The sequence below is a fragment of the Chaetodon trifascialis genome, chromosome 23 (genome assembly GCF_039877785.1).
Source record: "Chaetodon trifascialis isolate fChaTrf1 chromosome 23, fChaTrf1.hap1, whole genome shotgun sequence".
In the NCBI taxonomy this organism is placed as follows: domain Eukaryota; kingdom Metazoa; phylum Chordata; class Actinopteri; order Chaetodontiformes; family Chaetodontidae; genus Chaetodon; species Chaetodon trifascialis.
In genome coordinates, this window is record NC_092078.1 from 6,775,421 (window position 1) to 6,800,958 (window position 25,538).

General features: G+C 41.8%; 5 protein-coding genes across 6 annotated transcripts; 4 read left to right on the forward strand and 1 right to left on the reverse strand.

The window, feature by feature from the left end:
* The first annotated feature begins 1,281 nt into the window (after positions 1-1,281).
* LOC139351546 (cytidine deaminase) lies at positions 1,282-4,403 on the forward strand. Of its 2 annotated transcripts, none has more exons than XM_070993490.1 (5): positions 1,282-1,445; positions 1,577-1,693; positions 2,893-3,004; positions 3,101-3,158; positions 4,187-4,403. In XM_070993490.1, the coding sequence occupies exons 1-5, from the start codon at positions 1,439-1,441 to the stop codon at positions 4,298-4,300; spliced, it is 408 nt and encodes a 135-aa protein (XP_070849591.1). In that variant the 5' UTR covers positions 1,282-1,438; the 3' UTR covers positions 4,301-4,403. The 2 variants fall into 2 exon arrangements, with proteins under 2 accessions (XP_070849591.1, XP_070849590.1); XM_070993489.1 differs by having other exon boundaries at positions 1,337-1,449; positions 1,581-1,693; positions 4,187-4,379.
* A 150-nt stretch (positions 4,404-4,553) lies between these two features.
* On the forward strand, positions 4,554-7,230 carry fis1 (fission, mitochondrial 1). Its single transcript, XM_070992961.1, has 5 exons — positions 4,554-4,608; positions 5,061-5,193; positions 5,846-5,922; positions 6,163-6,268; positions 6,375-7,230. Exons 1-5 carry the CDS (start codon positions 4,564-4,566, stop codon positions 6,476-6,478), a joined length of 465 nt encoding a protein of 154 aa, XP_070849062.1. The 5' UTR covers positions 4,554-4,563; the 3' UTR covers positions 6,479-7,230.
* A 4,162-nt stretch (positions 7,231-11,392) lies between these two features.
* cldn15a (claudin 15a) lies at positions 11,393-14,459 on the forward strand. The gene is made up of 5 exons (XM_070993284.1): positions 11,393-11,971; positions 12,245-12,409; positions 12,665-12,746; positions 12,846-12,953; positions 13,842-14,459. The coding sequence occupies exons 1-5, from the start codon at positions 11,755-11,757 to the stop codon at positions 13,936-13,938; spliced, it is 669 nt and encodes a 222-aa protein (XP_070849385.1). The 5' UTR covers positions 11,393-11,754; the 3' UTR covers positions 13,939-14,459.
* A 1,052-nt stretch (positions 14,460-15,511) lies between these two features.
* dnajc3b (DnaJ (Hsp40) homolog, subfamily C, member 3b) lies at positions 15,512-22,997 on the forward strand. Its single transcript, XM_070993476.1, has 12 exons — positions 15,512-15,961; positions 16,852-16,962; positions 17,141-17,265; positions 17,391-17,465; positions 17,568-17,711; positions 17,949-18,130; positions 18,300-18,419; positions 18,655-18,760; positions 18,916-19,036; positions 19,311-19,440; positions 19,549-19,697; positions 21,056-22,997. Exons 1-12 carry the CDS (start codon positions 15,877-15,879, stop codon positions 21,196-21,198), a joined length of 1,491 nt encoding a protein of 496 aa, XP_070849577.1. The 5' UTR covers positions 15,512-15,876; the 3' UTR covers positions 21,199-22,997.
* On the reverse strand, positions 22,203-25,447 carry naa38 (N-alpha-acetyltransferase 38, NatC auxiliary subunit). Its single transcript, XM_070993477.1, has 3 exons — positions 25,362-25,447; positions 24,605-24,779; positions 22,203-23,859 (listed from the first exon to the last, which is right to left on the reverse strand). Exons 1-3 carry the CDS (start codon positions 25,398-25,400, stop codon positions 23,735-23,737), a joined length of 339 nt encoding a protein of 112 aa, XP_070849578.1. The 5' UTR covers positions 25,401-25,447; the 3' UTR covers positions 22,203-23,734.
* Between the last annotated feature and the right edge of the window lie 91 nt (positions 25,448-25,538).

Here is a 25,538-nt window from a genome sequence, read left to right on the forward strand (position 1 = left end):
GTTGTCTATTTCAAGGAGTGCCCACAGCAGCCAAACATTCCCAACTACCTGTTAGGTCTGGCTTTGATACCCCTGCTCATGATACCATTCGTGACCCTCCCCTGTGAGAGCGAGGCAGCTCAGCCACGGGAGCACCCCAAGGGCCTCAAAGCCTGTCTGCTGTGTTTAATGGGCCTGTTCATCTACGTATGGAACCTGGCAGGTAAGGACGAGAAGTATCACAGCTGTGATCCCATTGGCTACTTAAAAAAACTGCAGCTGAATGTTTTTGCCCCACAGGTGACGTGTGGGTCTTCTCAGTCTATCAGCCCAACTATGATCCTGCAGCGGCTGATGGTCTTTACTGTGATAAGACCCTGTACACGTTCGCCCTCTTGAATGCAGTGTTTGAGACTTTTGGGATTTTGTGCTGCCTGGCCAAACTCTGCAAAGGGCTGCTGTGTTGTGTGATGATGAATCCTGCGCCAGCAAACGCAGACTTTTATAGGAATGTATGAGGCATGGATGGATCAAAGATTGACCTAATTATCGCTGTGCATAAAATGATATTGCTTTTGCACTAATTTTCTAATAATTTTGTACAGTGGGAGGATCATGTTCTGCAGTCATATGTAGCTTCTTGGGAATCAGAGTCGGGTTTTCATGTAAGTGTGTGAGAGTGAATGTCTTTTATAAGGCTGCAACAAGGGAATAACCGGCATTTTTGTTTGAAAATTGACAATCGTTTCAGCTAATTGATTAATCATCATCCTCACTCTTATTCCAAACTTGGTTATTGGTATTTTTTATTTTCCACATTGTTGTTTTTATGGACAAATTGTGATTATTTTCCTTTGGCATTGACTGTTTTGTCTTCAAAGGTGTGTAAACTTGTAAGACTCAATAACTATACGTAGTATTTATGTTTATTTATGTGCCAATTATTTGTTAATTTTGTTTTATATCTGTTTTTGCTGAAATGTCAGTTTTAAATAAAGGCTGTTGGTAAAAGCTGAGTGAAGCCTTTTGTAAAATGTTTGAACACCGCGACAATAATTAACACAATATGGCCACACTTTTGTTGCCATGGTGAACGTTTGATCGATACATGACGTAATTAGGCAGCGGAGGTTAAGGTGAGTTATTTTGGGTGAAGTTCATTCACCTTGCTCATCGAATGGGATTGGTCATTGTTCCCGTTTGTTCAAAACACCCTTTTTTCTCGCGAGAAACGTGTGACAAAAGTCGGGCCCCATCTGATCGCGACGGTTCAGTCCCTAACTGATCGATGACGCTGCGTCCAACCGGCCAATAGCGTGGAGGTAAACAATGCGCGTGCCGTGAACCCCGTTGCTGTCGCCAAACGTGGTAGACTCACCCAGACTTTATTTCAATTAAAGCTGTAAAAGGTGACTTCGTCCACAGCAGCCCACCAAAAACCACGAAGTCTTCTTCTGCCATGACAGGCAAGTCCAGCTGCCTGTGACACACTTTTCTCTCAGCAAACCTTTTCCGCCACGGCGGGCTTTTGACGTGTCTCATCGTGAACGATAACTAACGCTGTCTTGTTAAACCCTGGGCTTTCTCTTGTCTGCAGATAGAGTCAAAGAGCTCGTTTCGAGGTGCCTGCAGGCCCGGGACATGGCATACTGTCCATACAGCCGGTTCCCTGTCGGTGCTGCCATATTAACAGCAGATGGCGCTATAATTACAGGTAATAACCCATCAGGTGACCCTGCGGACCTGACTGAAAACTGATTGTGCAGTGCTGAAAGGAGGCTATACGCATGTTCTTAAGTACTGCACGTAAGTTTTCAGGTAATTGTACTTAACTTGAGTGCTTCCACTGGATGCTACTTTATACTTGTACTTAATTAAATTAGTTACTAATGATTCATTATTTCAGAATTATTAGTTCCTCCACTACATCCACTGTACAGCTCAAGACCAAAATAATCCAGTGCATTAGATTAAACTAAACAATCTGTTAAGTAGTTCAAATATCTCCACCTAAAGTAAAATGCTGCTCACGCATTAATACATCAGTAACGATGCAAGACATAAGTTATTTTAATCTCACAGAGGCCATTTCTGTGCCTAACAAGTACTTAGATATGAAAGTATATTTTGCTAATAATACTTCTGTACGTGTACTTAAGTAAGATTTTGAATGAAGGACTTCTATTTGACTATTACAAGTAATTGCAGTGCAAAGTAGGGAAGTGCAACTTTATGAAGTGCAAATAGAAGCAAACTAAGGTTAGAGATTATCACCAAGGTACAAAACCAAATGTACACAATGCCAGAAATGTAGATAAGGTAACTGTGTGTAATCATGAATATATAGAAAAACTGGTTAATGATAAGGTGTAAATCCGAATGTACACAATGTCATAAATGTAGACGAGTTAACTGTCGTGATCCATTTAAATGTTGATGTTTTTATCCCCTCTCAGTAAAAAAATCTGGAAATGTTTTCACCACTGAAGTACACCCGTCACAAATACTGGAGAACTGCTTCATTTTGTATACAGTAGATGCTTATAACGTGTAGTATTCTACTTTTTTTAATCGATACTGTACTCTGTTCTTGTACTCCCTTTCCTTATCTTATCTTACAGGTCTGAATACTGTACATCATCATACAGTAAATGACCGAAATGTATGTAAAACAATTGGAAATAGCTCCAGCTACAGTATTAAAATGCTGCGTGCACACAAATCCATCAGTAATAATACAGTAATATAACACTGTAGCATTGAGAGGTGCCACTCTGGTGCACAAAGAGGAGACAGAATATATGTAGGACTTATAAAAACAAGGACAATCAAGTGCACAACTCACAATGAATTAAAATGAATCCAGTGAGCCTAAAAAAGAGTCCAGAGTCTCTGTTGTTTGTGTGTTTTCAGGCTGTAACGTGGAGAACGCCTCCTACGGTCTGACGGTGTGTGCTGAGCGGACGGCCGTCCAGAGGGCCGTGGTGGAGGGACACCGAAAGTTCTCCGCCATCGCTGTGACGTGGTGACACTCTCACTCTCTATCAAGACATTGACGCCACGTTCAGAGATTCATATAACACACACTCTCACTGATCCTCCCTCCCTCTCCTCTGTGCAGTGATATCAAAGATCACTTTGTCGGGCCATGTGGAGCGTGTCGCCAGGTTCTTATGGAGGTGAGACATCTCTTTTATGACCAGCGCAAGCAATCATTATCGCCTGATCAGCGAGCAATACACTGCAAAAAACTTTCCACTGAGTTATTTCTGTCTATAATTGAACCCTAAAAACATAAAGAGATCAGCGAGTGCACTGAGGACATTTAATCCGTCATTTAATCCGAAATCAGTTTGTTTTTGAGATTTCCCGGAAATGAGTGTGAAACAATGAAAAACGAGGCAGGTCACTGCACTAAAAGGAGGAAAACTTGATTTTAGAATATACTTGAAATCAGTCAATTTGCATTTGGAAAAAGTAAAAATTCTCTCCCTGTGCTGGCAGGATTTTCACTTGAGCTAAAGAAGAAAACTTAATAAGAGGTGAATTTTTGCAGTGTGTGTGAACCACGAACACTAACTTTTCCCTATCATACCCATATTTGGGTATTGCAGGAGTGGCCACGTGTACAACAGGTGCCACTGTATTTTACAATCACTGACACTAATAACCTAGCACAATAAAATGCTGCAGCTTCCTCATAAAGTACAGCAGCATTGTTCAGTAAATTATATCAGAGAAAAAGGGTTTTTCTTTCTCAAGGCCTCTAATTCAGCAGTTTTCGTAACAAACTAATTACTGTTTGCCTATATTTTCTGTGCATCATCCGAAGTACCATTTTTAAACCAACATTTACCTCTCTGGTTTCAGATCACACTTAGTTTTAAATGCTGATTCCAGTATTTTCAGACCTGCCATTTAAATAAATGTGACACCTATCATGTCAACAAAAATATGCAAATTTAGCTTTACTCCACCAGAACTGTATTGCTGGGCTTTGAAACTGCACTCAGACCTTCATGTTGGCAACTAAAATTCACCAACAACATAGCTGAACAGTAAATGTAATAAATACAGAATGGAAAATTGAGATATTATGAATTTAGATAGTATACTGACCTCATTGTTGATATAAATCCATGACAATGAACCTATCTATACCTTTCATCTTACCGTTTTTTTCCTTTCTGTGCGTCTGTTTCACCAGTTTGGATCAGAATGGACCGTATACTTGACCAAGCCGGACGGATCTTACAAGGAAACCCGCCTCAGTGAACTGTTGCCTCTCGCCTTTTCCCCAGCACACCTCACAAAGAACTGATGATCACTGTTGTTAAGTGCTTTAGTTGGCCTACTTTTTAGCTGCAATGTCTCTTTTTTGTTTTAAAATTACAATTTAGGTAAACAATAAACAACATTCCTCCAATACTATGTGTGATTATTATTATGATGATGATTATTATTATTAGTAAGAGTAGTAGTTGTGGCATGCAACAGACTTTTACCAGAGACTCAAAGATGACGTCTCAGACACCCATGTCACGTGATGAAAAGTGGGCGTGTTCGTAGTCACTTTCCGGAAACATGGAGGCTGTTGTGAGCGATGTGGTAGCTCCTGAGGACCTATTAGTAAGTTTTCAAATTATTAAACCTCTTTCTGTCCTGAGACACACACATCAACACATAGACGGCACATAATGAGGGTCTTACAACATGATTTTTCCGGGGAAAGGGCTCAAACTTGGGTAAAAAAACGGCTGGGAGGAGGATACTTTATCGCGTCACATAGCTAGCTAAATGCTAATGATGATGTTTATGATCAAACGCTGGCCGCGGTGTCATCGTAATGTCCGAATGATATGACTCATGCTAGTAACAGTTTCTGAGTTATATGTGTTTTATGGGCTTAATATCATAATAACTGCAGACGAAGTACTACTGTCGCTTTTTTTTTAACTTAGGAAATATTATACAACTGTACAGTACTACAGGATTTGCCAAAACGCACAAAAGCAAATATTACGCAAATTCACTTCCGCGGTCCCTTCATGTTTCTGTGTTTTTTGTGTGTGTTTTGACAGAAATTTGAGAAGAAATACAACAGTGAGCTGGTGAAGGGAGCCGTCTCCAAAGACACAAAGTTTGAATATGCTTGGTGTCTGATCAGGAGTAAATACACAGAAGACATCAAGAAGGGAATTGTGCTCTTGGAAGGTGAGTTCATAAAAAAACGTGTGTTTTTATTGTTATTGTGTGTAGTAGAGGGTTGTTGTATTATGCTTTCAATCATTACAGTATTGGACTTTGTGTACTTTGTGATTTTTTTGAGTTTTGAAAATGCAGCATGTATGAGATATATATGTACATATATATGTATAGATACATGTAGTATCTATTATTGTCATTATCAATTAATCTGCAGATTGTTTCCTCGATTAATCGTTCCGCTCTATAAATTAGACATCAGGATGAATCATGTCAGAGGTGACATCTTTAGTTGTCTTGTGTTGTCCAGCCAACAGTCCAAAACCAAAAGTTACTATCACACAGTGCTAAATAAAAGCCTGTAAATGTTCATATTTGAGATGCTGGAACCAGGAAATATTTGACATTCAGTTTAATGAGTTACCAAAATTGTTTCCATTGATTGACTAATCAATAACTTGGCACGTTGTTTCAGCTGTAACTGGTTGCTTTAGCTTAACGCGATAATGATAGATGAGCCTACTGGATGTTGTTTCAGAAGGTGAAACATATAAAAGTACTTCGGCAGCTATTATTTTTATAAGAATGATGTGATGCGCTCAATAACATGAAAATTACATTATTTAAGTGAACAGTTGAAATGTTTTGCGTGTGTGTGTAGAGCTTGTTCAGAAAGCATCAAAGGACGACTCCCGGGACTTCTTGTTCTACCTTGCAGTGGCCAACTACAGACTCAAAGTGAGTTTCATTCTGGCAATATTGAAGTCGTTGAATTTGTAGGGGTTTTTTTGCCCGAGCTCTCCTGATCATTTGGTCTTGAAACCTCACTCATTAAAAGTAATTCATTTACATCAAAACTGTAGCATGTTCATCATTTTAAATGTAGCCCTCAGGTTTGATTATATTATAGAAAATGTGCAGATGGCTGAGACTGCTTTCATTTCCTGTTTCTCGTTTATTTCCCTGTTCTTCCACCAGGAATATGAGAAAGCCCTGAAGTACATCCGAACTCTCCTCCGGAACGAGCCGGGGAACAAGCAGGCTCTGGAACTGGAGCACCTCATCAACAAGGCTTTGAAGAAAGGTAAGAACTGATCTGAGTCGTGACGTAATAATAGATTTTGATCTATTTCGCCCTGTTGTTGGGGTGAATGAATACTAAATGCTGACCCTCACCTGTTGTCGTCTAGATGGCTTGGTTGGCATGGCGATCGTGGGGGGAATCGGCCTCGGCGTGGCCGGTCTGGCGGGCCTCATCGGCCTGGCTGTGTCAAAGGGAGCTGCTAAATCGTAACCTGGACATGGGACACCGTGTTTTCATTTTGCTGGACTGACACACTGACCCGTCCCCCTGCTTAAAGAAATGAAATTTGTGGTGGATTCTTGATGGATTTAACATTTTGGCTTGAAGTTGAAGAATATGTACTGCAGCACATTAAAGGGTTGAATAATGGCAACGAATAACCCGTGTTCACACTTTAACAGGGTTGAGATTCACTATAAGACAAACCTTAAGACATTACTTAGCTGTTTAATCACACACTCATAGCATGGCACTTTCTTATCATTTCTGTAAATAAAGTAGAATGGTGAAGGTGCAGCTCAGTTTTATGTCATTTCTTAGTTAGTGTGCACCTCTGCCTAAACTTCATAAGTTGTCATTTATATTTTGTAAAAATAATATCTTTATAAAAGTGCAGATGTGGGCCTGTAACTGTCTGTCTAATTCTTTTTGACATGAAGAAGTGGATTGTTTCGGAAAGTGTTTTTGGTGCCGTGGAAAGTGTCGCTTGTGGTGGTTTGTTGGCTGTAGGGGTGGAGCTGCCTCCGCCATGCTGCTGGTAGAAGACTGCAGGTCCAGCTGCTGCTGTGGAGGCGTTGATGAGACGTTTGCGTTTATTTCGGACATGAGGTTTCTTCTCATTTGTTCTGAATAACGGAATTAAATACCTTTTGTCGTGTAAAATGAGTTTCCTAACACATACCTGTGCTGCATTGAATGGGTTGTGTTTTCCATCTTGTTAAATAAAATGATTTTGAACTGAGGGAATTGTGTTCTGAGGAAGTTTTGAGTTCTGAGGAAGTGTTGAACACCAAACAGACAACGGTATTCATCTCTCTTGAGATTTAGACTTACAACAGTTTCAGCAGTTTTTTCCATTTGTCTTAATTGGCAGATAAAGATGGCTTTATGAGGGACGTTATGAACTTAGAACAGCTTGAACAAATAAAAATGACCTGCAGAAAACTTTATTGTAAGAAGAAACTGGATCAAATAACTTTTCATGTCAAGGTCATTTGAAAGCGATATCGGGTCATCTCACGTCAAGTTATTGTATGATTATATCAAAACAGCGTATATCTTTGACATTGAACATTTCGGGTCTCCATATTCTGAAGCTCATCTTCCGTGTCTGTGCCCGTTGATCCACATGAGGTTTTACAGCCTGTAATCTTGACATTGTTTGAGAGGAAGAAGACCAAATTACATACAAAACTGTATCATCTGCATAAAAAGAGATATCATGAAAAAGTCTTATTTTTTAACTGTGATGAAAGACCAGGAGACCTTTTCCGTTTATATAAACTGACAATCATTTATCAGTCATTTCATAATTCCGTTCTTATCACTGTCATTTGTTGGCTATTAAATTTACAATGAGGCTTTGGTGGACACTATGTACAAGAGTGCATTATGATCCTTATCTGAGCGTTGGAGCCTTCAACAGTAAGATCGCCCTGTATATGTTGGAGCAAAAACGTGCCCGGCCTAGTTCACTCGCGTCGATCATCCTCACATCTTGACCCCCAGGGTGATCCAAGACGCCGTTTTATGACAGGAAGGCTTATGGAGGCTATCAGCTGTGTGTGGTGTTATCAGCCTCGTGGGATGTTACTCATTAACCCACCTGACGGGACCGAAACTCCCCAGGGACAGATCAGTGAAAACAAGCCTTTGGTGTGAAAAGGGTGATCGAGTGGGTAAACGGAGAGAAAACCAGACCATCAGTGTGGGTGGAAGTCTTCCAGAAAATGTAAAACTAATCAAATTTGGTCTTCAGGCTCATCCCATGCTCAGGAAAACATAGTTTAGCGTCAATGATTCTTCAGAGCCGGTGTAATTCAGATCGGCTTCAGTGACTTTCAGTCACGAGGGCCAATGTTCATTGAGTATCCGCTGGTTTCAACACACGGCTGAGAGATATTAATGCGTCATCACCGAGAAGAAAGGGAATACGTCTGGGAACATGGTGTTTAAGCTGCGCCCTGTGAATGTCATTACAGTAATTTGAAGTTACTGTATAATCCAGCAGAACAGCAGTTCATTGTCACTTTATATTACTGCAGGTACACAGAGAGACAGTAAAATTTGATTTTTGTAACAACGTTCAGTGCCGTTATTGTGAAATATTTCTTCCTGGCTTTGATGATTTCCTTCTATGTTTTTATTGCGCTGATCACACTCAGGTTTTATTTGCAGAGCATCAAGGCCTGAAGAGATGAACACAAAAACCTTTAGATCTTATTTCTGGATAAAATCATTCATTTGTTAGTCTTAGGACAAAAACAGTCTCATGAGGAACACCAACTGTGGGAAAATAACTTTTTTTTTTGCCTTAAAACCACAAAAAGGACGTTATGAAGGCTTAATTTGCTTTTGCATGTTGGTTAATCAGCCTGATGGGAGGTTGGTCAGTCTTGTACAGGCGTTCGTGGTGGTGCCCCCTAGCTAGCTCTTGTTGTTATCTTATTCGTGTGGCACTTGTACTTTTTTATTATCATAACAGTATGAAAGGTGGTTTTAACTCCACACCGCCCAGACGATTAAGCACATGATTGATTAGCATCCTACATCAATCTGTAAGTCGTTGCAGGAAGTTTCCATCAGGGTTCATGTGAAAATTCAGAAAAATACTTGTTTTTGATAACCTGATGGGAAACACGTTCCTCTTAAAGCGTGTTAAAGCTCCTGAAAACAAACACTAACAGTAGATATTTATTTATTTAACAAAATTATTAATTAACAATAAATGTTGATAACGACGCTCGTAGACCCAGCTAATCTACAGCTGCTTGGCAGCATTAGCAACAACCCACCGCTGTCTATCTTCATATCTCAAATGTCGCAAGATTCTGATTGGTGCAATGAAGTGTGTGACAGCTGACCTCCTCCCACTTCAGGCCGACGAAGAAATAACCCAAACTGTTGTCATTTGGATTCCATTGCTCATAATAATAAAACACTGTTAAGCATCTTTTCACTTGAACAACCAATATATGCCAAACTGTCAACTATCAGAAATATATGCTAATTTATGTATCCGTTAATATGTTCGTGAGTAGCTTTAAACACGATATTTTAGTTCAAATATAAAATCTGAACTGTTTTCCTGCAACGAACTTGAGAGTGCATATTTTAAGAGGGTTCTCAATTAAATAAACCAGCATACACAACCGTCGTTTATATTTGTATATTTATTCTTCTGTGCAGTCTCCTGTGTTGCCTGTCCTGGTCACATGCTCATTCCACCTCCCTTTAATGAGTTATTCCTAGAAAGCACATGGAAAAATTATGGGCTTCTTCTCCGGCTTCACTTTAAAAATACCACATAAACTTTGTTTTCACAGACAGAGCCACCATGACACTGGCATCTAACAACGCAAACTCATCAGCAACCAATGCTGCGGCCGGGTGAGCTGTAAAAACGGCCTTTGCAAACAGCTCGGCCATAAAGTGAGACGTTTACGACAGGGCAGGATCCAGTTTTCAGAGAAGCTCAAGTGAACGTGAAGTGGATGAGGCCGTTGAGTTTAGAACTGCATGTGGACTGAATTTCTACCTTCATGTCAGTGTTGTGTTGCTACAACTTCTTTTTGTTGCCCTCAAGTTTGCAGCTTCAAATGCTAGATTTACTTTTCTTTATCTTGACAGAGCAGCAACACTAGCGGCTCTCTGAGGCCGTGCACTGCTGCCTTGAGCCAGATGCTAACATACTCGCAATCAATGAAATATCAAACTTGTTAAATGAGAAATGAAGATAACTACCGTCAAGAAGCTCACAGCTAACACCCAGATAATTGCTGTGTGACCCGACTCTTTCATAATGCTACATGTGCTAGTTGTTATTCTTATCGTAGAAAAATGAGGTCGTCTGTAATCGGTTTACTTCATCAGTGCTAACTTTACAACAACAGGCGCCTTTTAAGAACTTATTAGCAGTTTAGCTCATCCAAAAGTGATTTCTCTGTTCGACTTCTTGCTTCACAAAGTGATTCTAACAGAAAGAATAATTCTGCAGAACATAGAAAAGAATATAAATTTTAAAACTGTTTGCAGTTTGTGATCCTTTTTAGTCCATAAAATCTAACACTATTGTCTGGGGTAATTGCTATCATTGCTTTCAAACAGATTTTGATTAAAATTTACAGCCATCTCTGTGTCACTGCAGCTGTTTTACAGATAGCAAACTATCATTTGCAAACACGTCGCCTCTTACTTCCTTCTAGACAGCCGACGAGCAGCTTGGATCGGGTTTATTGTCGGTGAGCTGCGCGTCTGTTTCTCGAAGCTCGTTCTCGACCCTCACAGAAATGTTTTTTTTTTTTTTTTTTACATGTGGCTTAAGAATCTCCTCGTCTCTGTGGGCGTGAGGGCTTTGTCTGAAACGCAGGTCAAGATTTATCTTAATATTATCAGTGTGTGAACTGTGTGCCCTGGATTTGGCAACGCTGTCCCTGCAGCCATCAGGAGGATTATTAATGAAGACACCCAAACACAGAAACTTGAGGATGAACTGGATAACTTTAGACCTTTGTCATTTGCTCTCAGCTCCCACTTTAGGCCTTAACTTAAACTAAGTACATCTTGGTCTCTTTACAAAATGTTGTAAACTGCTGGGTGTGCCTCTCAGTGAATGTGCCCTTGTGTCTTATGGCCTTGAGATTTTCAAACCAGAGTAATAAAACTAACAAGGGGCAATTGGCTTTATTCAAAAATGTGCTGTGTGCTGTATAATGCCACTTCAGCATAAAAACAAAATTTTCCCCAAAAAATTTTTTGCAAAAAAACCAACAACAAGCTTTTCATAAATTGCTAATAATGTTTAACTGTCCATCAAATTGTTTAATCTGTTAATCTCTGAATGATTCTGTGCCATCTGATGCATTTCAAAGGGAGAAAAGTGGCTGAATATGTCTAATGAACACACACAGTGCAGCGTCATTAAGAGAGACCGATGACCATTGGACCCTGAGAGTGAGCCGATAAACACCTGTTCAGTTTCAGGGGTGTAAAATGAAAAAAAAAAAAAAAAAAAGAAGAAGAAGATAGAGTATGTGTGTGAATGGAGGGGGGAGGAGAGAAGGCGAGTCATATAAATCATTATACATATCTGTTGAGGTAGACAACATCTCACAGTGGCAGAGCAGACGCACCGCGTGCTCAGATACTCACTGACTTTCACACCAAATCAAATGTTTTGGTTTTCATAATACATTTTGGGGATTTTTAAAAAAAGAAATCTGAGCTCTGGATATACTTTTGGTTGACTGCTGGGCCGAGGAGGGGTCATGGATCCAATTGTGGAAGTAGTGGCTTTGTTTCTGGGGTTCCTCGGTTGGGTGATGGTTGGGGTCGCCCTGCCTAACCGTTACTGGAGGACGTCCACCGTCGACGGGAACGTCATCACCACCTCCACCATCTATGAAAACTTGTGGATGTCATGTGCGACGGATTCGACTGGGGTACACAACTGCAGGGAGTTCCCGTCGATGCTCGCTTTGAATGGTACGTTGACCGAAAATCCTTCATCTAATTGTGACGAGTAATTTAAATCACACACTTTGACCCAGAAAACATCAATGATAGACAACTTAAACTTTAAATAAAGTACATGAAACACTTGCTTTGACCATAAAAAAAAGTGCCTGTTAAAGGACAATTTCAACATTTTCTGGACCTTTGGACACCCTGAACTTATGTTCTGTTGAACCTTAAATAGTGCACTTAAGAGACGGTGACTTCAGGGTCTGTTTTTGTTTATTTCGATACTGTGTTCAGGTTACATCCAAGCGTCTCGTGCCTTGATGATCGCCTCAATAGTGATGGGCACCATTGGACTGATTGCGGGCCTGATAGGGCTCCAGTGCTCCAAGGCAGGAGGGGAGAACTATGTCCTTAAAGGGAGGATTGCTGGCACGGCTGGGGTCTTTTTCATACTTCAAGGTAACAAAGATGTAAAAGAAAATGTACTAGAGAAGTGTATTTTAGGAAGAAGAAGAAGAAGAAAGAAAGGGAAGACAGGTTCTGCTGTTTTTGACCTGTGAAAAGATAAAGGAGCTTCAGTCCTAAATATGGCTAATGAATATGTCTAATAATTGATTTGGTTTCCTGTCAGACTTTGAACCTCTGTGTTGGCAGCTTCCCAGCTGCTTTCTCAATGATTTAAAAATATTTGATTTCCTCTTTTTCTATCAAAAGGCGTGTGCACAATGATCGCAGTGTCCTGGTACGCCTTCAACATCACTCAGGACTTCTTTGACCCTTTCTATCCCGGGATAAGGTAAGACAGCGGTGGTAGGGGGGCTTGGGTGAGTGGAGACGGATGATTAAAATGCCTAACATGAGCGTCGGCTGACTGAAACTCTGCTGTGTGTCGCAGGTATGAAATAGGAGAAGGGCTTTACATCGGCTGGTGCTCCGCTGTGCTCGCCATCGCCGGAGGAGTCTGTCTCACCTGCTCCTGCAAACTGGGCACGCAGGAAAAATAGTGAGTTCAATTCAAACTGTTTGATAAGCATTCATTTACTGATAGATTTTCTATTAATCGCTCACTCGTAACTATTGATGCATTGCTTTACAACCATTTACATCGCTCTCTAGTTCCTCCATAGACTGGATGTCACTTTGAAATGTAAGTTAGTGAAATGAAACGGTCTCTTATCTGAGGTTAAAGAAGTGTATCAATGAAAGAACAATTAATAAATAAATAGTTTGAAGCTAGAATAAATATCTAAATATATTTTTGAAAATCAACACAGTTAAAAAAAAAAAAAGAAATAAGTACCATGCTTAAATAAAAGGACCAATACATGAAATTTAATTGATTTTCTTTTAGAAGAAGTTTTAATTTGTATTATGGCTCACCACTTATTTTCACATTAGCCAAGCCTTTTATAATTTCCGTGCACAGATCGAACACATGATTGTGGGGAATCTTGAAAATCTCTGACACCTTCTAGTGGCAGACCTTTATTAATTCACCTGTGTGGTGTCAGGAGCTCTCATTGGATGTTATCACTATGTGTAGGATGTGAAATGTGAGTTTGGCGCCCCCAGTGGCAGGATAAAAAAAGACACTGCAGTAGCACACACTGCTCAGACAAATGGGCTGAAAACAGCAAAATCTTTAACGCCACCTTCTTATAATTCCATTGTGCAAGAGACTAGAGACATTTTGACTGGTGTGAATAATAAAATTAGATGGCCGAATTCCATTTACTTCAGTATTGCTGGTATTGTGCATGCAGGTCCACTGTTGCGACTTACTGGGACATGTTATGCCTGTGCTTTTCTGTTATGGCAAGCCAAATCTGTGATGAAGGCCTGTGAAATGCTTCAGTGACTGATGTTTTTGTTAAACCGTCTTGTCTTGCAGCCCTTTGCCTTATCAAGCCAGAGGAACTGTATATTCTGGAGCTGCACCGACCAGAAGCGTGGTTGCTAGTACTTACGGACGCAATGCTTATGTTTGAGGAGAAAAAATCTAATCTCTTACAAATGTCTGGGGTAAACATTTTCATCATCTCAGTTTTTGTTGATAGCAGGTCCTAGTGTTCAGTTTTCACACTGCGGTCGGAGCTTTCTGTCCATGACTCTGGAGAGGAGCTAAAGGTCCATCACATGTTCACTGATGGAAGTACTGTGTATATAGTCACAATATAAAGTGTATATTCTGTCAAAATGATAGCATTGAAATGATAGCATTGAAAGTGTAAAAAGTTATGCTACTTAGCACGTCACCGCGCAAAAACATACTGTATGATTGCAACAATTCTATTTATGTTTGCCTGATGATGTTAGCACAAATACATTTACATACAGCCACTTTTTTTGCAAAAAAAAATCCAATCCAGTCTGATGATCTGCATACACATGTCGAGACATTTGTAAGTAGAAGGTCAACACAGTGATAATCCAGATGTTTGTGTGAGTTGCTTTGTACAGTTTTATAGATAGTACATGTGAAAGAGGGTGGAGGACAAGTTATCTTCATTTTGATGGTTTTATTGTTTGTTTGTTTTTTACAATTGCACACAATAAAATGTGTTATGTTAAACATTCCAGTTTGATTGTATTCGTATAGTTAATAAAGTTATCATTGAGCTTAATGATTAGTATGAATGCAAAGTATAAAAGCATGTAGGCACCAGCGCCAGACTTTTCAGAGCTCACATCATGTGTCTCAAAGGTTACATTTCCATCAAATTATTCATTTTTACAATGTAAGTTTGCAACAAAAGTAGCTTTTTCTTTCTTTATGTATGAAATGTATATTACAGTGTTCTAGTTTATAATTAAAAGACACTGCACCATCTACATAAGAAAATTGCATGTAATTTCAGGATGAGAAATTCGCCCTTATCGCTCCCATTGATGATAAAAATGTATTTTAAAACACACTCACTATTGAATAAAACTTAGGTGATACTCTGAGTTGTTTTCACGCAAAGATGTGTTTTATTGAAAGAAGACACAAACATGTCCAGCTGTGCATGAGAAAATAAAAATAAAAGCAAGGGAGAGTAAAATTACACATATCTATACTGATATGTATGCACCTATAGAAAAATGTTAGAATAACATAATAGTGATATATGAATTCATATCACTAATAATAAATTAATTGAAGTGATAAAGAATGAAAACGGTAATTGTAACAAGAACAATAATAATACATCAAAATAAAGTTAATAAAATAATATGTTTAGTTAAAAATGTACACAATTTTATTTGGCAGAAATAAGCCTCCATATAGGAGACACATTGACAATGTAAACTTTGGGCTTCCCTTCAATTAAGGTGCAGGATTATCAAGTGCAGCCTGTTCTACTTCATCCACAGTTATTTAAACAAGGCTGTAATTAGTTATCAATATGAGTAATTACTTGCACTGTGGGGTCTCCTGGTATGGGCCATGGGATCAGTGTTAAAATAGTCCCACCAATGAGAGCAGCACACGTTTCTAGACGAGCGCGGAAGTGTGACATGTGGACCAATCACGGGAATGTAGGGCAGAAAGGGCGGAGAGAAAATACCGGAGACAGAAAGGCTTCGTGTACAAAGTGTCCAGGTCGTCAGCTGTTCAGCTTCTCCATCATTATGTTACCTGAAGGTATTTTAAGTTCAAGTGCAGCCCATCGAGACCCCGTCAAGGTGACAAAGTGCCGTTAAATCGTCACAATTTCTGGGGGAACCTTATAGCTGCGCACCTTATTTCCACACGGAATACTGTCAGGCCGGGACCGTAAATATACCGTCGTATCTGTTTCTGCGGTCCGGCGGAGGGAAACGATGAACATTTAAGAAGGAACATCACCGTTTCAATGAAACAATTCAGCATTTTCACTCGATTTGAAAGCAGAGGCGTTAAGTTTGCTGGTTCCGGCGTCAAAGCGTGAATAACTTCAGCGATGGACTCGTGTCGGCGGACCGGACTCAGCGGGGTCCTGTGCTCCCTGTCGCTGCTGTGTGTCATTCTGGACATCCAGCTGGACGGTAAGGCTGGCTTTACATTCAGAAATAAGTTTTGGACGCCCTCTCAAACGCCAGCACGTACTTTTCTAGACGTTTCTGGCGTGTTTATCGTTTGCAGCGGCTAAAAGTTTCCCAAGCTGCCCTGGAATGTTAGCTTACCTGGGTTAGGTTACATGACGTCCCACCCCTCCGAGACTGGTTCAAAACGAAAGTCAGAGACGAGCTGTTCCTCCAGCAAAGGTTATTGAAGCTAAACGTCACATGTGTACGAGGTGTTTAAGCGTTGCATTAATAGCTAAAAACATCTGGTGAGATTACATGCTCTGCTCAGGACCCCTCTCCACACCCCTACTGTTACCTCCGTAAAGAACAACAGAGTTATTTACCTGTTTACAAACTGCATACAACTAATATAATATACATTATGGTTATTTTTTTAATGTCGATTTATGTCTAAAACATATAGAATTTAAAATAAATAAGTCCGAATTGAACTCTTTAAATTACCGAATTTTGTCCAACCAAAACGCAAATATATTTAAATGACAAGAATATATATATATATATATATATATAGCCATTTTTTGTTGTTTTTAAAGACAATAAAAATAGAATTATTTATTAATTTAGAAGTGACCAATTTCTTCTGCTTTTTTCTTTTTTTTAATTATTATTTTTTTTAGAGGATAAGCCTGTTGGGATGCACCATCTTGTTTTTAGGAGGTTTTCAAAATAAAGTGAGAAATTACTTGAATGAAATCAGATTTCCTTTTTGAGTTAAAGATGTAAAACGTTAAGACGTAAGCATAAATTGGCCGTTCCCGTCTCGTTATGTGTGGCTACAGCATGGTCTCCTGCTGTCTGTCACTCACATGTTCCCAGCGAGGCTCAAGCACCGTTTTATGTTTCAGGGGTCTTGGGGGCCACTCATGTCGAGATCGAGCACCACTTGGAGATGGGCCGCAAACTTTTGGCTGCTGGTCAGCTGGCTGAAGCCTTGTCCCACTACCACTCTGCCGTGGGTAAGGTTACACACAGACATGCCGACACACACACACTGACACACATTTATGCTCTCGCCACTGGCTGACATTTTCAGTCTCCGCTAACGGCTGTCCTCTTTCGTACCTACACTTCAGCACACTTCTTACAGAATCACGTCTTTCAGTACATAAATGTAGTGTTCTTGACACATTACAGAGGGAGACTCTAAGAATTACCTGACCTACTACAAGCGAGCTGCGGTCTTCTTGGCTATGGGAAAATCCAAATCCGCCCTGCCGGACCTGACCAGAGCCATTCAGCTCAAACCTGACTTCCTTGCTGTAAGCTCATCTTGTAGACTTGAGAAAACAGATTCCTTATTTTGTATCTATATACTCATCACGTTTCTTTCTGTATCTTGGGACTCCTCTCCTCTTCCTGTCTCTTTACGCTGCTGCACTTTCAGGCCAGGCTGCAGAGAGGCAACATCCTGTTAAAGCAGGGCAACACGCAGGAGGCCCGGGAGGACTTTGAAGCCGTGGTAAGTTCAAGCCCTAAATCACTACTCCTGTCCCTCTGGGGTTTTACCCGAAACAGCCGGAATGATACATGCAGTTAAAGGAGGAATCTACCTGTTTTGTAGCTGCAGCGCTCCCCAGACCACGAAGAAGCTCAGGACCAGCTGATGAGAGCAAATGAGCTGGAGGAGCTGCAGGAGGAGGCCCATGCTGCGTACCACCAAGGGGACTATAGCGCTACCATCTCCGTGCTCGAGAGAGTCATTGAGGTGTGTGTCAGCTCTGGGATAGAGAGGCTTGTTGTTTTGGCAGCTCAGATTAAAGCAGTTCCCGTGCATTTTGTCTGTATGTTCATAGATGTGTTGTTGGATTATTTACCATTTTATATCAAATATTAGTCTACAGTATGTCAAAAAAAGGCATATATGCACACTTCATTTTAAGAAGGAGCATTTTCGTCTCACGCTTTTGAGCTGAATCGGTTTGTCTCCTCACTCTTTCTCCAGATCTCTCCCTGGGATCCTGAGTCGCGGGAGCTTCGTGCGGAATGTTACATCCGAATGGGGGATCCACAGAAAGCCATCCAGGATCTGACACCGACCACGAGGCTGCGCAACGACAACCGCGCGGCCTTCCTGAAGCTCAGCATGCTGCACTACGGCCTCGGAGAGCACCACGAGTCACTCAAGTGAGCTTCGTTCATTTCAACAAACTATGTTGATTCAGTGGGCTGAGTCATGCAAACGAAGCTGATTTTCATCCCTCGGGCCCCCGTCACACCCTGTTGTTTTCCTGGAGCCAAAATGTGCTTCTCACTCTTGGTTCTTCACTCCGTGCGTTGGTCTGTCTCTGTGCAGTCACATCCGAGAGTGCCTGAAGCTGGACCAGGATGACAAAGAGTGTTTCAGCCACTACAAGCAGGTGAAGAAGCTCAGCAAGCAGCTGGACTCAGCGGAGGAGCTAATTCACATGGAGAGGTCGGTACTTCTGCAGGACTGCTAATCTTTTCCCTCTTGGATCATGATCAGCTCAGGACATCTAACATGCATTTACAACACGCTAAACTCCAGTTCACAGCCTGCATGTTGCATGTGATCCCTGTTCTTTTAATATCTTGTCGACAGTCTAACAAAACAGAAGTACAAGGAAAAAGTAGCTAAGATTTCCATCCTGCTGCTGCTGAGGCTGAATTTTCTCTTTACGTGCAACTAGGTATCAGGAAGCCATTGATAAGTATGAATCCGTGATGAAGACGGAGCCGAATGTCCCGTACTACACCAACCTGGCCAAAGAGAGGATCTGCTTCTGCTTCGTCAAGGTGAGCCTGCATCTGTTAACTTCTTTTTCTGTGATAAATCATACAGAAGATGTGTTTATTAGTCAACGTGAAATTCTATTTTTAAAGATAGTCTGAGGTCAGATTTTCTTCCAACGCTCTGCAAACACAGCGTCCCTCTGTCTTGCCAATTCTAGCTAAAGTTGGCTCACGAGGCGATAGACCTGTGTTCAGAGGCTCACCAGAGAGACCCCCGAAACGCCAACATCCTCCGAGACCGAGCAGAGGCTTACATCCTCAACCAGGACTACGAGAAAGGTAGGAGGACTCCCGCATCTCAGCCTCAAAGTCTGATCTAGAAAATTCTTGTAGGAATAATTGTTCAAACAGGAAGCAGAGGAGACATAGTGCTAAAGGTAGATGTGTTGTGTCCTCTTCTGCGGTTCAAGATGTCAAAACTACCAGGATGTAATTTGGGATTTTACTGTTTTATGAAAAGAAAACAACTCTGGATTGAAAAAACAGGTTATTTTATTGGATTTAGAGTAAATGTGTGGCAGACAAATGTCTATTTTCTAACGTTTCCCTTCAGCCGTGGAGGACTACCAAGAGGCGAGAGAGTTTGACGACAACCACGACATCAGAGAGGGGCTGGAACGAGCGCAGAAGCTGCTCAAAATCTCTCGTAAGAGGGACTATTACAAGATCCTCGGCGTCAGCAGGTAACCAGTCCAACCAGTTACAGTGTTTTTGTCCTGGAGAACGACAACAAACACTCGCAGATCGAGCGGATCGGACCGTCCAACTCTCACGAGCTTTTCTTTTCTCAGGAATGCGAATAAGCAGGAGATCATCAAGGCGTACAGGAAGCTGGCGCAGCAGTGGCATCCTGACAACTTCCAGTCCGAGTCGGAGAAGAAAGAAGCCGAAAAGAAGTTTATCGACATCGCTTCGGCTAAAGAGGTCCTCACCGACCCAGGTCAGGAGCTCAGACCATTATTGCTTCATCTTCATCGCTTTGTGTTTTAGGAATGTAGCAGACGTTTACTCTGAAGAAAATACTTGACGTTGCTGACTTTAGTTCTGGCAGCCTGTCACATGTTCACACTGCTCATAGCATATTTAAAAGACTCTCTAATTGAGAGTGAGACGAGAAGGTCGATGCCGCTCTCATGCCCGAGCGTTCAATCTGAAGGCTACAGCCTGCAACCGGCTGCTAGCTGTAGCTTTGATTGAACAGTTCTAAAAGTGGTATTGATCTTCTCATCTGAAGAAAGAGAGTGATCATAGTTCCCAAAATGTTGAATTATTCCTTTAACCAGAGGTCTTACACCGAGGGTGGTCAACTTTTTCCTGCTAAGTCCCATTTCAGCTTAATAACACCCTTTGAGGGCCATGCTGAATTATCGAACACCTGCATCTCACTAAGCTCTGCGATGGCTGGGACTGCTTCTCTTTGGTGAGGTGTCTGATGTCGGATAGCAGTGATGATGATGATGATGATGATGATGATGATACCCGCAGCTGGTTGTCCAGTCTTTGTCAGAGTCAGTTGTGAAAGAGCTGCTCTCAGTAGCAGATCGTTGCTTTGCAGCTTCATGACTTCAGGCTGTGGGTTTTCAGCTGGTTCCACATTCAACAGAAAATATGTTCAGACCCTTTTGTTTACTTTACGTTTAGCTTTCACCAAATGCCTGAAGGAGTTTTCACACTCAGCAGCACGTTCAGATGTCCAAGCAGGTTTTTGTTCTTTAATTTCACTGCAAATGATTTGACATTTGAAAGAGCTGAGAAGCTGCTGGAGCTCTTAATGTCCACCATGAAGGCCTGATCACACAGATGCTTGCTGTCACTGAGTTTCCACAACAGGTTTTCCTTCATTTCTGTGAGTTATTCCAGACAAACTGACACTTTGGAACAGCTTTACTTTGTCTGGTGTTAGCAGCTCCACAGCAGCAACAAGCCTCTCTGCTTCGCTGCTTGTTGGGCATCCAAACTCTGCAGAGGAGCGTTAGTGTTATCCAATGGCATTTGTCCTTGGAGCTCATCCAGTTTCGCATGTTTGTGGCTGCACTGACTCTTGAGGTTAACCTTTTTCATCTCTGCGAGCGCGTCACCACAAACCAGCTTTGACGCACTGGCTTCCTTTTGCTTCAACAAAAACAAACAAACAAACAGAAAGACACTTGTTTGTCAGTTTATCTTGGGAAGCGCGACACTTGGTACAAAGTGTTCTACCAGTAAATTGCAGTCAGGAACAGTACGCATCATGTTAAGCTGTGACTGAGCTTCAACTGTCTTAAATTTGTCCCTCCACTCTTCCCATTGTCTTGCCAGAAATGAGGCAGAAGTTTGACGCAGGCGAGGATCCCCTGGACCCAGAAAACCAGCAAGGCGGAGGCGGAGGACAGGCCTGGCCGTTCCACTTCGACCCCTTTCAGTCCGGCGGCAGCTTCCACTTCAAGTTCCACCAAAACTAGAGAGGAGGACTTAACCAACGCGAGGGCCGGGTGGGGACATCGGGAGAAGATCGGCGGCGGATTTACGGAGAAGTCTTCCTCGGAACTTGTGCTTCAGCTCGCACAGTTTTGTCGGTTACTTGAAACTTTGATTTTTACGACAGTGACAAATTACCACAAAAAAAGACGAAGGACCGAGCAGCAGCAGCAGCAGCAGCAGCGGCGGCGGCGGCGGCGGCGGTCGTCGCCGCGGTCGGGGAAAATGAAGTTTTGCGTCAACACTTCAGATCCGTAGGAATGAAAAGGTGGCGGGACGTCGGGGGTGTCGGCCGTTACGACCCCGATTCCAAAAAAGTTGGGACGCTGTGTGAAACGTAAATAAAAACAATACACTCATTGTAAACAAGGTGTCCCTGAGTCCCTAGTAGTAACATCCTAACAATGGAGTAACAACTCGCTCCATCCTCGCTCATGAACGACTGAGCCTTCCCAGGATGCCCCTTTCATACCCAATCATCATCCTCTCACCTGTTACCAATCAACCTGTTCACCTGTGGAATGATCCAAACAGGTGTTTTTGGAGCATCCCACAGGTTTTCAATTGAGCATACGTCAAAAAGGATTAACAAATAATCCCATTTTATTGGTTTTACACAGCGTCCCAGCCTTTCTGGGATCAGGGTCGGATCTCTCATTTCTTTCTTTGTGCCATTCTTTGAGCCTTTTCCTCGAGGGACTCTTGTCTTCAGTGCAGTAGCTCCTGCTTGGACACGACGCAGGAGGACCGTCAGCGCGTTGGTTTCTGCTCGCAGTATTCTTTCTGAAGGAATCACACGCTTACTGATCTCAGTCTATATTTTTTGACCGTGTCAAACCTTCTCTGAACTAGAGAGCCAAGATTTTTATACACGCTGACATCAGGACGCGTTTTGTTGAGCTTCTACATGGATGGTAAGTAGTTGTGGGTGTTCAGAGTTTTGAAATCCTATGGATCTTAAATCAGTGCCGCTCTGTGATTGTGTTTATTTTAAAGTACTTTTTTTTTTGTTTTCTGCAGCTTTCTAATTGGAATAATGTGTGAATTCTGTATTTGGGTGGAAATATTTTATCTTCAGCTGGATTTATATCTGGCACCAAACATTATGGATGTAACTTATAAAACATGTTAACATGGTCGGAGAAGCCGTTTCCTGCACAAAAGCGAAGGGACTGATGACTGAATTAAGAGATGTAGTATTTCGTTCTTTTCCTTTTCACTCATTTCAAAGCACGGCTTCGGCAGCTTGCACTTTTACCCTTATGTTTGAAAAACCACTCCACACTCCTGAAACGTTACTGCAGGCTTTTTAAAGGCCTTTCAGAGACCCTTTACGAACCAGGCGGTTGGTTATCTGAGAGCCTCGTTTATACAAAGAGTTTACAGAAAAGCGGAGCTGGAGCTGGAGCTGGCGCGGCACGTCAGGTCCAGGTCTAAGGACAATTTGAAAACTGAAGCATCAAGTTGCAGAGAAATTCAAAGTGCAGTTCACAGGCAGGAAGGAGTTTCACCACGTACCAAAATCATGTTCTTTTTAAGTTTTGACTTTTTGAGCACAAACTAAATTATTCTGTCAGCGCCAGCTTCCAGATACAGTGACTGCGATGGCTTTGAATCCTCTCAAAATGTGACCAGCTCTTTGGATTTAAATCAGCTGAGTGGGACGGTTTTGTTTCTGGGTTTTCTTTTGAGGGTTTTCTGCTGTTAGTGGCTTCAATTTCACTGTTGCCAAACGGAATCAGCTGATATGCTCAAGCCAATTAAATAACTGAAAAGATCAAAATTCTGTCCTGATTTCTTGATGCGTGGCATGCAAGGAACAGCTCCCCTGTTGGTCCTCATGGGTATTTGACCCCCCCCCCCCAGCTCCCCTCCTTTTAAAAGAGCACGCCACCTGTTAATAGTTGTTTGTACCATGTTAAATGTACATACACAAATAAACGATTGTTACTGTCAGACTCACTGTGGACAGTTAAAAACTCAGTGCAGCAGAGCCACAGATATCGTCTCTGCTTTTCAAAACCTGGCCCCAGTATTACCCACAATGCAGCTTGGGCGTAAAACCAGTGGAGTTCGTCTTTGATATACATGTAGCTCCTGACACATTAAAATGATGTACAGTTCAGAAATGAGCCAAAAGCGATAACTTCAGTCAACTTCGCATCCATTTTTGTCAACGACAAACACAAAGTCTCAAACACGGCGATACATTTTAAAACATCATGAAGCAAAGACGTTTGCCGTACACAGAACTGAAACAACACTTCCAGGTAGCTGCTGTTTGATCACACCTTCACGCACACGTTGCACTGCACAGCTGTCACTGCAAGTGGACACATCTTCAAGCATAGAAGGGATGGCTAAATCCAGATTATTGACACAGGAGTTCTGCATCTGCATCTGCAGAGGTGACTGATAAAATCCTCCACTGAAGGTGTCCGCTCTCTGTCTGAGCCCAGCTGCAGCCGTGCGGCCGGCTCACAGAGAGACAGTCGCACTGTCCAAAGGGGCAAAGCTTCGTCAATGGCCAGCTCCAAATCCTTGTGCGTCTTCCAGACTGTCTGCCTCCACCTCGATGGAGACCACGTGATGACCGGGGATCATGGCCAGGCCCAGGACTCTGGGCTCGCCCTGGGAGAATGTGTCTGAGGACATAAAGGCATTAAAAACACAATCAAAGTTTGCACTGAGAGTTAAAATGCATAACATTCATTATCAAACAACATGAGTCCATCTTCACCCTTTCAGGTCTCTCCTCTTCTTTCAAAGAGGCTATTGTTGGAAATGTGTTAAAGGTGCTTAATGAAAATGCTCCATGATTTAAGGGCTTAAACTTACGAGAAAATGTGATTGTTCAACATGATGGAAAGTAAGTAGAAATGCCATTTTAACTTAAATAAATACGCCCACCAGAATAGTCAAAGAGTTTGCATTTTAGTGATGGCTCTGCTGGTTAAAACCACATAATAACCAAATTCCTACAACTTAAAAATTGAAGACTAGAAGATGAGCATCGAGGAGCTGACCTCAATTTAAGCTCTGATGGCAATTTCACACACTGATGTCACATGAGACGCACTGCGGTCACATGGCAGTCATGTGAGGAGTGCCATCCTATGATTAGAAAACACTCTTCAGGCAAAACCAACCAAAAACAAACCACCACAACTTGTGGGTGCTTCAGACTAAACCTCCCTTCTTCCACTTGTCTCCTACCAGGAAATATCCTGGAGGAGGCAAGGAAAGGAGATGAGGAAAGTGATTAAGTTACATTAATACAAATAAAAAGGACGCCACAGGCTGTTCAACTGGCTATTCCAGAATTTTCCTGATGATGGAGTAGCTTGCCGTTGCCTTCATCCTGCTCGGCCACCTTTCCTCATCACCCACCTGTGGATTTGAGGAACTCCTGAGCTGATCCGAGGATGACGTTGCAGTCTCGGTCCGTGCAGAGGAAGAGCCCCACCAGGGTCCGTCCGTCTGTCATGCGAATCCTCATGTTCTTGTTCAGGAGCGCCTCCAGTTTGTGCCTGGCCTGGGACGATGAGGACACGTCAGACTGCTCCTGGGTGACGACAGAGGGGTAACACACCAAACCAACACTGAATTTAACGGTGAAACAGTCACATCACGGCATAGCTGAGACACGAAAATATGTTTGATTCCGCCTCTTACAAGTTAAAAAACTACAAACATTTAGAGCTTACATGTTGAAGAGTTGCTTATTGCTTTGTTATAAGTCACTGCCTGCGACGTTACTCGATATTAAAAACTATTTTTACTCGCAAATCCAGTAAGATACACCTGGGTTTATAGTCAGGTTAGCGTCAATTTTCATACCTGCTTTCAGGAAACTGTATGCCGGGTTTACTAATATTAATTATTAATTAATAGTATTTAAATACAAAGGTTAAGTAGCTTAATATATGCAATCATTATCTGATAAATCAGGTTAACATTACATACTTTTAACAAGTGACAAATCAGTTGTGTTAGCTAGCTAATTCAATAGCCACTAGCTAACGTTTAAGCACAACTGAAGCCTTGATCGCGATGTTTTAAGAAAACCGTTTTCTCTTTTTATGACACGTCAAACACCGTGAACAATCAGGTAAAATGCTGAAACATTAAAGAGACAGAAACATACGTGAGTCGAAGGACCATTTTCCTCTATCATTGTTGCCATAACCCCTTCTTCCTCTTCTTCTACTCCTGCATTTGCTTGCGGAACAATTTTTCGGACGGACCAGCTAAACCGGAAACTCACTATCCGTTTTTCTTAAAGGGACCGACACCATCAAGGTGCTGATCGAACTTAATGTAA

What these genes read in the sequence shown, in the direction of transcription:
- LOC139351546 (XM_070993490.1), top strand. An exon ending in TCCGCCATCGCTGTGACGTG is followed by an intron (nt 3,005 to 3,100) that starts GTGACACTCTCA and finishes TCCTCTGTGCAG; the next exon opens with TGATATCAAAGATCACTTTG. An exon ending in GTCGCCAGGTTCTTATGGAG is followed by an intron (nt 3,159 to 4,186) that starts GTGAGACATCTC and finishes CTGTTTCACCAG; the next exon opens with TTTGGATCAGAATGGACCGT.
- fis1 (XM_070992961.1), top strand. Translation starts at nt 4,564, where the DNA reads ATGGAGGCTGTTGTGAGCGATGTGGTAGCTCCTGAGGACCTATTA. An exon ending in TAGCTCCTGAGGACCTATTA is followed by an intron (nt 4,609 to 5,060) that starts GTAAGTTTTCAA and finishes GTGTTTTGACAG; the next exon opens with AAATTTGAGAAGAAATACAA. An exon ending in GGGAATTGTGCTCTTGGAAG is followed by an intron (nt 5,194 to 5,845) that starts GTGAGTTCATAA and finishes GTGTGTGTGTAG; the next exon opens with AGCTTGTTCAGAAAGCATCA.
- cldn15a (XM_070993284.1), top strand. Translation starts at nt 11,755, where the DNA reads ATGGATCCAATTGTGGAAGTAGTGGCTTTGTTTCTGGGGTTCCTCGGT. An exon ending in GGTCTTTTTCATACTTCAAG is followed by an intron (nt 12,410 to 12,664) that starts GTAACAAAGATG and finishes TTCTATCAAAAG; the next exon opens with GCGTGTGCACAATGATCGCA. An exon ending in CTGGGCACGCAGGAAAAATA is followed by an intron (nt 12,954 to 13,841) that starts GTGAGTTCAATT and finishes CTTGTCTTGCAG; the next exon opens with CCCTTTGCCTTATCAAGCCA.
- dnajc3b (XM_070993476.1), top strand. Translation starts at nt 15,877, where the DNA reads ATGGACTCGTGTCGGCGGACCGGACTCAGCGGGGTCCTGTGCTCCCTG. An exon ending in GGGAGGACTTTGAAGCCGTG is followed by an intron (nt 17,466 to 17,567) that starts GTAAGTTCAAGC and finishes CCTGTTTTGTAG; the next exon opens with CTGCAGCGCTCCCCAGACCA. An exon ending in TGCTCGAGAGAGTCATTGAG is followed by an intron (nt 17,712 to 17,948) that starts GTGTGTGTCAGC and finishes CTCTTTCTCCAG; the next exon opens with ATCTCTCCCTGGGATCCTGA.
- naa38 (XM_070993477.1), bottom strand. Translation starts at nt 25,400, where the DNA reads ATGGCAACAATGATAGAGGAAAATGGTCCTTCGACTCAC. An exon ending in AAAATGGTCCTTCGACTCAC is followed by an intron (nt 24,780 to 25,361) that starts GTATGTTTCTGT and finishes GTCGTCACCCAG; the next exon opens with GAGCAGTCTGACGTGTCCTC. An exon ending in GGAGTTCCTCAAATCCACAG is followed by an intron (nt 23,860 to 24,604) that starts GTGGGTGATGAG and finishes TTATGTCCTCAG; the next exon opens with ACACATTCTCCCAGGGCGAG.